Genomic DNA, 11,703 nt, shown 5'->3' on the forward strand with positions numbered 1-11,703 from the left:
CCCAGTTCCTGGCATAGAAAGAGTTCTCAGTGAACATTTGTTCATTAAATGAAGATGTTTTGCGGGTACGTTTGGAAAAATATTTGTCAAACAAGGTATCTTTTCTTTACGACAAAAACATTTTTAATCCAAGTCATTTCAATCCATTTGTAACATAACTATTGCTTCATACAGAGCTCTGGCTGATTATGTCTTATGAAAACTTCGGATTTTAATTTGTGAATGCAGGCTGTTTTCAGTGAGCAGCATAGAGGATATCATGAATTTCTAAAGATGTAGGTAATCTTGCCACTAAGCTAGTAAATTATCAGTTCAGTTCAGTCGCTCAGTCGTGTCTGACTCTTTGTGACCCCATGAATCGCAGCTCGCCAGGCCTCCCTGTCCATCACCAACTCCCGGAGTTTACTCAAACCCATGTAAAGTATAGACCTGGGCAAAAAGAAACCTGTCAATATTCATGCATCTAGTACCTTATTTTCTTCCTAATATCAGGTCGGGCTGGCCAAAAAAATTCATTCAGTTTTAGGTATACATAAAAGACACATTTTCAATATTCACCAAGAATTGTACTGAACAACATATTCACTAACCAAACTTTCTGGCCAACCCCAATACATGTTAAGAGGCATCAAATAAAAACAGTCTGACCCTGGGTGTATTTTAAATAAATCAAAACCAACAAAGAACAATTCTTATAAACAAAATAAAATCCCAGATCTTACCTCCAGTGTTTTATCCAACTTAGCAGCTAGCTTTCCAATTTCATATAAGAGCTGAGGGCCAATGGGAATCTCAGCTATGGGTCTTCCTGGGAGGTAAGTCAGCAGCCTCACCAAGTAGCTTTTGACTTCGGAGCCGCTATCTAGATGGATGGAAGGATATATTCTGTCAACTATTCTTGGGGAAAAAAAAAGATTAGAGGCTATTCTGCCTTTGCAATTATTATAGCAAGGAATAATACAGAACAAGAGAAAAAAATAAAAACGTGTTAACACAGGACAAGTCAGCAGGATTCTATGAGGCAGGACTGAATGGATCAAGCCAGCAAGGAGAACAGATAGACTTGAGAACACTGGGGCCAGCCATTTACACCCTAACATGACTGCAGCCCCAAGTCTGCTGGCCTTAACTCTAAACGTAAATTATCTACTCTGACAAATGAATGCTTAAAATACATTTTTAATAAATTGGCAGTGGGTGAAGTTGTGATAAATAAATAACTGTTTCAGAATCACAGACTTCTTTAGGGACAAACTACCACTTGGAAAATTTTATTAGACACGTCTTGCTCCTGCTGCTGCCAAGTCACTTCAGTCGTGTCTGACTCTGTGCGACCCCATAGACGGCAGCCCACCAGGTTCCCCCATCCCTGGGATTCTCCAGGCAAGAGTACTGGAGTGGGCTGCCATTGGCTTCTCCATAGATACATCTTAGCACTTAGAATTGAAAGGGACCAACTTCCACAGATGAGAGCTCGTAGCCTTTAAGAATTTAAGTCACATACACCATAATTACAGAGCTGGGCTCTCAAATTCTGATTCTGTGTGCTTTCTACTATATCACAGCACCAAAGTACACAGCTGATCTGATAAATAAAACTATTTATTTTTCTAATTAAAAATAAAAGTTCCCCTAGTTTTCACATATCCTCTTAGTTACTCATCCATCAGACCCTTTGCAGGCAGAAGAGTTACACCAGATCCCAGCCCTAACCACAGCCCCCGTTTCCACTTTGGTGATGCTGTAGCTTCTCCCAACTGCTGAACAAAATAACCATCTTAACTCTTGGAACGACATACCTGTTCTTGATATTTCTACTTGAAGCCAAAATGCAGTAATGTACATGGACAGGTGATGACCGGTGGCGGTCTCTTACCTACAGACACGAGAGAGGTTATGTTGTCTCCTTTAGTACGACACACAGAGGCTGTTGGAAATCCAGCTGCTCTCAGAAACATGATGATATGACTCTGTACTTCAATCAGGTCTGGAGTTTTGCTAGATTCAGTGTTGCTTATTTTGAGGACACATTCATTTGGGCCATCTGTAGTGACTCTGGTTCTTGCAATGCATACATGAAAGTTTTGGTCATCATAGCTAGGAAGTGGCTGGATCTTGGAAACTTTTAACCCAAATACTGATTCCACTAATGCAGAGGCTTGTACCTCACTGAAAGAGGGCTTGGTAAGAGCCTTTGATTGCTGACCATCTCCACTTGACATTATTTCTAAGGAAAAAAACAAACAAACTGGAAAGGGAACTTATATTGAATATACTTATTTAAAAGAGTTTTCTTAAGACAGATCAATAATGTTTCCTAATACTGATTTGGTACTTCTTGATTGTGAATTTTCACTCATAAAGTTAAAAAAATCAAATGAATAAATGAGATTTAAAAAGTAGATTAAAAACATAGTCCAGCCTCATCCCTGCATATTTATGCAATAACTTTGTTCTTTAATTTCCAAGAGGCATGGTAGGCTAGCTGGTCCTGATGTGATCTACCTTATGTCTATTTCTCTAAGATTCCAGGCTTTCTATTAAAAGATAAAGAGGGTCATTTTAATTTGCTGTTTTTGTTACTTATTATCTAGTGTTTGAGGATCCATATTTTAACATACCATAGATGGGTAAATATATCTATTTTGATTACAAATAGCCCTAAATTACAAATAGCTTAAATCACTGTGACTTCTGGATATTCTGGAAGGAAAACTCAATCCTAAAACAAGTTTTCACAAGCTCGAAACCATAATGTAAAAAAAAATATATATCCTTTAAATGTAAAATTAGGTAGTCAAGGGTGACATTTGGTAAGGGCAGGCAACAGCTCAAGGACAAGAAACTTGAACTGGTTAGGGCTTTATCAGACATCTAATCTCACTATAATAAATCAATGAAATTGATTAACAGAATATTTATATTAATAAGCTACTACATGTTACAGAAAACATGCAGAATTGTACCATTCTATATTCAGTATCCCACTTAATTTTCAGTACAAACTGGGAAGTAAATTTTCTCATACCTATTTACAGATTAGAAACCCAAAACTTAAGAGAAATTGAGTAACTTGCCCCAGCTTGCACAGGTAGTAAACTGTAAAGCTCAAATTCAAATCAGATTTGTCTGAGTCCACTGTTCATGCCTTTTCTCTTATAGCGACTGTGGTTTATTAAAATAATTTATTCTTCATATTTCTTTGTATAAACGTGAGAATTTCCATTTTTGAATTTTAAAACCTAAAAAAAAACACACAGATAAAAAAGTAGTAACTAAAAGTCCTTGTACCATAAATAATGTCTAAACTCACCTCACAAGCAAAATGTATGTTTCCAGGCACAGAATGCACACTGGGAAAGCACCTTGGTATCAAGGGTTTCTCCACCTCTTCCAGCAATATCAACTTTATTTAAAGGAGGAATGTAGGTCCTAGGAGGTTAAGTGTCTTGCCCAAAGTTATATATAAAGTTACAGTGAGAACTCAGCACTCGACTCTCAATTCTTAAGTATGTCCTTTGGGTTTAACCCTTTATTACCATCACTTTGGGTTTAAAATGTAAATTCAAACAGTGATCTTACTTTTCTGTGTTACAAGTATCATCATCTAGCTTATTGCGCATACTTCAAAGGGTGGGCTGATGCGCAAAGCATTCCCAAGAAGCACTGTGGGAGATAGGAAATGCAATTAGAGGGCTCTGAAGTTAGCTCACTGTCACAGATATCCTAAGCAATGAAAAGCTTAAAAGGGGCTCAAAACAAGTTACAAGGCAGTAACTGATAAACTAATAGAATGCCAAAGAAAACACTGAATTAAGTATAAACCTGATGAAGTGACTGAGTTTGCCTTAAATTGTGAAGAATAAATTTTCTGGGACTTCCCTGGTGGTCCAGTGGTTAAGAATCTGTCTTGCAATGCAGGGGACGTGGGTTCTATCCCTGGTGGGGGATCTATTAATAAGATCCTATGTGCTATGGAGCAACAAAACCCATGCACCATAACTAGTGAGCCCACACGTCAGAGCCCATGCATTACAACAAAGATAAAGACCCAAGGCAGCCAAATTAATAAATACTGAATTTATTTTTCTACTGCTAAGCAGAACAGGGGCTTAAAAATTAAGATTGCTTACAGAAAGTAAAGGCGCATCTGAGTTTATGACCTATGAAATTAATATCTGCCAAAACTATGATAGAAATCAGAGGAGAGAGAAATTACTACAGCCTAATGATATTCTTGAGAAGATGGATTTGAATTGAGCTATAAATATGAATTGGATAAACAGGATGGAGGAGACTGTTTTCTTCCCCTTGATAATGCCACTCTCTGCTACACATATTTTGCATATTTCCTGAGTTTGTGTGTGTGTGTGTGTGTGTGTGTGTGGTGTGTGTGTGTGTGTGTGTGTGTGTGTGTGTGTGTATACTCACCATATATATATATGGCAGTGGTGGTTTAGTCACTGTGTCATGTCCAATTCTTCAACCCCATGGACTGTAGCCCACCAGGCTCCTCTGTCCATGGAATTTCTCAGGCAAGAATACTGGAGTGAGTTGCCATTTCCTTCTCCAGGGAATCTTCCCAACCCAGGGATCAAACCTGGGTCTCCTACATTGTAGGCGGACTCTTCACCCACTGAGCTACCAGGAAAGCTACCATATATAATATATATGGAAGGCAATGTTAGGCTTCTGAATACCCTTTAGGAACCAAATATTTAAGATCCTTGCAATTTCACTTCCCCCTTTTCCCAAAATAGTTTTATTCCAATCTTTCCTTCATACTAAACTGTAAATAATTAACAACATCTTGGGGATGGGTTGCATTTTGGGCTACATGTGATTTCTGCTCAAAGGATGTAGTGTTATATAAAAAGAATCTCATGAACAGTTAGTGCCTGTTGATAGAAATCAGCACAGCTGTTGCTTCTGGCAAGAAGGTGGCATGAGGGAACTTTCTGGGAGGAAAATGTTCTATATCTTGACTAGGCTTTGGTTACATGGGTGTAAACATTTGTCAAAACTTAGCTTAAAACTTAAGTCAGCATAAGATCTGAGAATCTCACTGAATGTAAATTTTACTTTTAAAAAAAAAGAAAAGCTTTGTGAGAGACTGGCTAGGACAGGTGGTAGGGGTGGGGTCTTAGGACTTTCTTTCATGCGTTAAGAGCTCCCCAAATCAGACCGTATGCCTGTTAATGTCTAATCACTTCAGATCTATGACAGCCAAAGTCCAACTTAGTCCAGTGAGGGAAAGGGGATAAAATTCAGGGAGGTACACTAGGACTGTCCTATATGACCCCCTCTCTGATTTAGCCTGATGACTCGTGATAAGATTATAACCCCCAAACACCAGTCTCCTTCCCATCCCTCGTTCCCTGACCCTCTTAACCTAAGTGATTTCTCCTGCCTTTAAACTTGCATAGCCCCTGTGCCACTGGTAGATTTCCACCACCTGTTATAGTTATTGCATTCTTGCCAATCACTCCCCATATCTACTTTCTGACTAGGGCATATGCTTTCAGAAGCAAATTAAGTAATTCGGATTTTGTTTACTAAAGACACTGTGACAAAGCCTGAATGGAGTTTAAAACAATTTCTGCACCTGAAACTTCTGGGAACCAGTATGTCCGGTCACACTGCATACGGGTTTAAGGCTTTACATGGGATTTTAACATTCTTTCTGGAGATTTATAAACAGGTGTCAGGACCATATTCAGAATGTAATATGAACTAAAGCTTTACATTCAAGACAAAATCCCAGAGTAATTTTTCAACTCCTAAAGCTTTAAAGATATCAGGATAATTTTGAATTGAATATGAATTAGAAATCCTTACAGTTGGAAGGACACTTAGAAGCAATTAGTGAAGGCCAATATGCTTTCCAGTCTAGAAAATATCCCTGTAACATTCTTGAATGGGGTTTGTTAACCCTTTACTTAAAGCACCCTGTTTTCTACAGCAAAGTTGGCAGCTCTAGCCATCAAAGACAGCCTGGTGTAACAAAAAGTTGTGTTGGCTAAGTGCATTTTATCACATTAAAAAAATAGAATAAAATAGTTTCTATGCTGGGAGAGATAAGACATTTTATTTTATACATAACCTCTGAAACTTTGCACTATTCACATCTCCTCTAAAAGGGAGTTGGACTAGATTATCCCTAAAAATTCCTTCTAGTGCTAACATTCTGTTTCTAAAGTTCTTTCTTTTTGAGCTTAAAGTTAGTTTGGTTTTTTTTTTTTTAGTTCCAAATATGGAACTAATGGCACAGATCAAGTCAGCACTTGTGCACCACCTGGGAAGCCCAAGTAAGTAAATACGGAGAAAGAAATGTGTTGATCAGAGATGGCTGTCTTAACCAAATGCCTTTTGTATGGGTGGAGGGGGTGAGGAAGGGAACTCAAATCCTATAGGTAGTTGCACTTATTTCCTGCCAACAGTGTTTTACTTGGCTTCTGAGAAAGTGCTCAGGAAGCAAATGTTTTCCAACTCCAGGGCTTATGCCAGAATCTCAAAACCTTTGTCCTACAACCTGGGGGACTGGACCTTAAACTCTGCACTTTGTGTAAGGTATACCGGATGAGAAACAGAAATCATTCCTGATTCTTTCTTCTTCCTCACTCTCAAAGTTTTACAAAGTCTTAAATTCTACCTTAGCGAGTCTTCCAAATCTGCCCTTCTTGTCCTGTAATTCCTTCTGCTGTGTCCTTCCAAGGTTGGAGAGCAAGGATTATATCCAGTAAATCTCCGTATCCCCAGCCCAGATTCTAGCCTAGATTCTTATTAACTATCAAGAGGAATTAATGACAGAAGGGTTACTTTCATTCCACAGGCTCATGAGGGCAGTTTACCCTCAAAGGGTTTCAGGAAACAGAAAGATAGGGGACTAGAATCTGTAGTTTTTCAAAGACAACAGCAGTGGGTGCCCTGAGTGTTTTCCTTCTGGGTGAGAAGGAACAGGTGATAGGAGAGCGGCTGCAAAAGGGTTGCTGACCCAAGAGATAGGAAAATAAGGGACGAAGAGGGCACATTAGTCGGGTTCAGAGTGTTATGCTAGTGAAGTCCAGTGGAGCTCAAGAAATTGTTCCCACTAGACCCCTAGCCGGGAGTGCCAGGCACCGCACAGGTTGGACCAGATGGCTTCTCAGGTGCCACACCCAAATTCTGGGATCTCAGCCCAACCTTCTTGGTTGTAGGTGCGATCCAGCGAGGAAGGTGACTTGTGCATCACCTGAACAGAGTCTGAGGTGGATTAGGGGCTGGAGGCGCTGGAGGGGCCGGAGGCTCACGACTCCTGGCCCCAGATTCGCAGCGAGCCTCCTTGCTCTCCGGGCCGCCCCCTCCAGAGGGTCCTGGGGTTCGTCTCTGCTTTCCCCACCCGGCTCACCCGCAACGACCCGAGGTCCTGACGTGGATCCAGCTCTCGAGCAGCCGGGGACTGCGGCCGCGGTCCTGTGCTCCCGCTGGGAAGTCGCGCCCAACTTGTCGCGTCTGGGTCCGCCCCTCCTCCGAGCGCGTGAGTCCTGACTTCTGATTGGCTCCTCGAGACTCCCCCGCCGCCAATAAGCGAAGACACTTGGAAGGCGAGGCTCCGCCAGGCAGATCTGGGCTATTCCCGCCCAGTCCCCGGACTGCAGAAGAGGCTGCGAATAGCGAAATTCAGAGATCAGGCTTTGGATGGATCTGCAATCCCGTCCCGCCTTCTCTCAGCGATCGCCCCAGTCAGAAGGCGGTTATCTCCCTACAGAACCGGACTTCTTCTTTCTGATTGGCTCTTTGAGATTCCGCCCCGCCCCTTGGTGGATAACCATTTAGGAGGCTTTCAGCTCTTGAGTGGCATCTTGCAGTTCCTCCCAATCCATGAAGCTGTGGAGGCTTCGTGGCCTGCTTCACTCGGGATTCTCTGGCTTGGGTAGAATTCGCGTCCTCTTTTTTCTTCCTTCCCTCCCTCCTGTTGGAAACACGTATGCCAGAGGCTTCGCAAGCGTGGCCGAGATGGCCTCGAGCCCCTCCAGTCCCCTAGAACTGCAAGAGGACTGAGGACCTGGGAGTTTGGCCTGGCAGCGTTCTGCACAGGACCTAGCTCTCCCGGGATGCAGTCAGTAATGTTAGAACGTAAAATTGTCTAAGTTATAGGATAGATCCACACGTTCCTTGTACTGATGGGGAAACTTAAGTCAAGAGGGCACAGAGCCTCAGCCAGACCTAGTCACCCAACTTCGAGTTTAAGCTCTTGTACGGAGAGTTTTCTACTCTCGAGCCATTAAATTCAATATAATAGATGTAAAGGAAGCGTGAAGGCCCCTCTAACAGATCCCCTCGAGGGGCTGTGATGACCACAGTTCAGGTCTGGTGTGATAAGTGATTCATTTACACTGGGAAGATGAACTGGTAATGGGGTCAGAATCCTGAATTGGGAGTGGATTCTCTCTCTGCAAGGAAGCGCAGAAACCACATGATCATCAGAAGGCTGCCTCCGGATGAAAGTGTTAGCCACTCAATTGTGTCGGACTCTTTGCGACCCCACGGACTGTAGCCCACCAGGCTCCTCTGTCCATAGAATTCTCCAGGCAAGAATACTGGAGTGGGCTGCCATTCCCTTCTCCAAGGATCTTCCCAAATCTGGGGTTGAAGCCAGGTCTCCGCATTGCAGGCAGATTCTTTTCTGTTTCAAGCCACCAGAGAAGCCCACCTTGGGAATCCATTAACAGCCAGGTTAGTTGCCTGATCTTAATTGTCAAGGGCATCAGGCTTGATGCCCTTAGGCATCAAGGGTAGCCAGTTTCATATATGTCTGCAGCCAAGGAGAACCTCTCTGATAGTACAGAGCACTCTTTCTATTGGAGGAGAATTCTAGACATCACTCATTACTGCAACTCGGTCATGCACATCTCACTCTCTCACTATGCCTACCCCCCACCCCTGTCAGAATATAGCACAGTGGGCATATTTAGTCACCTGGATTGATCAATGTTTCCCAAACTTCTGTCAACCACATATTGAGGGATCTCCTCTTTTCTGCCTTCAGATATGATTATCTGCTTCAGTTCTAATTTCCAAGTACCGGGGCTTTTTTAAGCCCCAGGGTGGAATTCTTATGTCGCTTTCCTTTAGGATGTTAAAGATTTGATTTCGAGTATCTGTAGCCAGAATCTGACTCCTATTGGCCCACTCAGGCATCTGGGCATCTCTTTCCTCAGGCAGGTCCTGAATTCTGTCCACCCTCTCACTATTCCACCTCTATTAGTCCAGTTTTTTTTTTTAAACTTTTAATTAAAGGATAATTGCTTTACAATATTGGCTTGATTTCTGCCTTACATCAGTATGAATTAGCCATAGGTGTACCTATTGTCCCCTCCCTGTTGAAACTTCCTCCACCCTTTCCCACCCCTCTAGGTTGTTACAGAGCCCCTCTCCAGTCATCCCACCCTCTCCTTCCTCCCATGTCTTTCTCTAGGTCTGCATCTGCATTGCTGCCCTGCAAATAGGTCCATCAGTACTGTCTTTCTAGATTCCATATACATGGGTTAATAGGCAATATTTTTCTCTTTCTGACTTACTTCACTCTGTATTAGTAGGCTCTAGGTTCATTCACCTCATCAGACCTGACTCAAATGCGTTCCTTTTTATGGCTGAGCAGTATCCCATTGTATATATGTACCACAGCTTCTTTGTCTGTTCAACTGTCGATGGACATCTAGGTTGCTTCCATATCCTAGCTGTTGTAAATAGTGCTGCAATGTTTGTTGTTTCTACTTTTCTTGGGATTAAGAGATGGGAATGAAGATCAAATCTGGAAGGTATGGTGAGACTTGAAGAGACAGGACTGCTAGCTAGATCCACAATTACTTCCTCTGGCAAGCATCTTTCCACTCACTGCACCTTTTTAATTTTCTTAAATTTTATTATTATTTTTACTGCACCTTTTTTAGAAATACGTTTTGTCACTTGCCTTTTTCACTTTAAACAAGATTTCCTTGTCTTTAAGAATAATATTCTTACACGTAAGTCTTTTGTCCTTTATGAGCCTTTTAGATACACTGCTTAGTCATACTACTGGGTATGAGAGAATGAGCATTTCTAAGGCTCTTAATACATGTTTTTTTCCAATAATGCCCAAACTGGATACCATGATAATGAATAAAGCTCCAATCTGATAGACAAGAAATGTCATTATCACTGTAGTATTAACAATTTTTTTCCTGTTCCACCCAGCCACTAGGACACTTAGGTAGTGGCTTTCAAAAAATTCAGTGAAAAAAATTGGAGTGAAACAAAATTAAAAATGTGCAGGGTGAAATTATAGATATGATTTTATATTACAAGATATCCTATAAAACATAATAGCCCACTAGTTTTATGATACAACTATATACCTACATTGTTAAAATGCTAAAAATCTAGTGCCATCACATGAACACAAAATTCACAGACAAAACAACGGTCAGTATACAAGCAAGTTTTGTGGGGATTACATACACATCTGCTCCTGCAATAAATGTTCCATTTTTGAAGTATACAAAACACAAGCTTTATAATCTATTTTGGAAAACTTATGAGCCAAACTCACATCAAATCAAAACAAGCTGAAGCTAAATTATTTTATAATGAAAACAAAAACTGGCATCAAGTGGAAACCATAAATTAACAAAGCACAACACTGGTGTTGCACTAGGCTTCCTTGAACTCTGGGTATTCAAACTACACCACGTGCCTGTCTCTGTACTGAGAACACAAATTTCTTGGGATACTGGAGTCCTTAGAAAGCTCCTAATAATGTACCAATTTTAATTTACAAATATCAAACTTTAACAAACTTTACTCATGTAGGTTGCTATTGAGGAAAAGGGCAGATATTTTTAGATCTGTGGGCAACTGACCATATTTACAAAATATTCATCGTAGAGACTCATGGTCCTGGCTCCCTGCTCCAGCTGACTTGTGGGTGCTTCATCAGTGCTGATGAATAGCCAGTGGAAGGAGGAAGTGACACCATCACCTAGTTCTAAAGCATGGAGGCTCATGCAAACATAGAACTTCCATCCTGCATCTATCAAGAAAAGGCCCTTTCCTCCAGTAATACGCAACTTTGTAGCATGAGAGGAATTCAGTTCTAAATGTTCACTTCAACATAAATTACCATTAAAAATAGATCTATAGTATGAAGGTTATGTTCAAAGCAATTTGTGGAGGGTCTAACTTATTCATTAAATCTGTATTTTATATATAGTTGTACTAAAGCGCTTTAAGGGGCATAGACAAATGAGAACTAGAATCAGTAGGTATGAGCTACAAGCAGGCGAGTTCAACTTGAAATAAAATTTAACCATCAAAACTCAGTCAGTGGGCTACCAAGTGCAGTAGACAGTCTCCCATCTCTTGAATATTCAAGAAAGGACTGTCCAGTTAGATGGTATTTGTACAAAGGATCCTGCTTTGGGTGAGATGTCTTTTCAACTCTAAAATGTGATTCTATGAATCTAACTGAATCAGCTTCAACTTAATTGTTTCCTCAAGGCTATCCCTATTGCAAACTTTATCTTGGCTTTCATTCTCATTTAGCAGTCATATTGGGAATAACTAATGTCTGAACAGCTAGATAACATGTTTGAAGAGAAATGTCTGGATGGCATCTTATTTCTTCTTAAGTTACAGTATTTTACTTTCAATCACCACAAAGTATTTTATAACAAGAGTCAAATA

At 40.9% G+C, this 11,703-nt stretch overlaps 1 protein-coding gene across 6 annotated transcripts in view; it reads right to left on the bottom strand.

Moving 5' to 3' along the window:
- HYKK (hydroxylysine kinase) overlaps positions 1–7,634 on the bottom strand; it is a 28,485-nt gene extending 20,851 nt beyond the window's left edge. The window contains exons 1-4 of one of the 6 annotated variants that reach the window (XR_006262926.1): positions 7,388–7,634; positions 3,029–3,242; positions 1,877–2,227; positions 723–862 (exon numbers count right to left, since the gene is read on the bottom strand). Coding sequence is in view for 5 of the 6 variants with exons in the window: in XM_043434265.1 (XP_043290200.1) it covers positions 723–862; positions 1,877–2,222 (486 nt within the window). In the remaining variant the exon portion in view is untranslated. Of the gene's footprint in view, positions 1–722; positions 863–1,876; positions 2,249–3,028; positions 3,243–4,431; positions 4,452–7,387 lie in introns of those variants that run through there. The other 5 variants (XM_043434265.1, XM_043490395.1, XM_043490394.1 and 2 more) reach the window with 5 other exon arrangements.
- Positions 7,635–11,703: the final 4,069 nt, after the last annotated feature.

Source organism: Cervus canadensis, chromosome 17 (genome assembly GCF_019320065.1).
Source record: "Cervus canadensis isolate Bull #8, Minnesota chromosome 17, ASM1932006v1, whole genome shotgun sequence".
In the NCBI taxonomy this organism is placed as follows: Eukaryota; Metazoa; Chordata; class Mammalia; order Artiodactyla; family Cervidae; genus Cervus; species Cervus canadensis.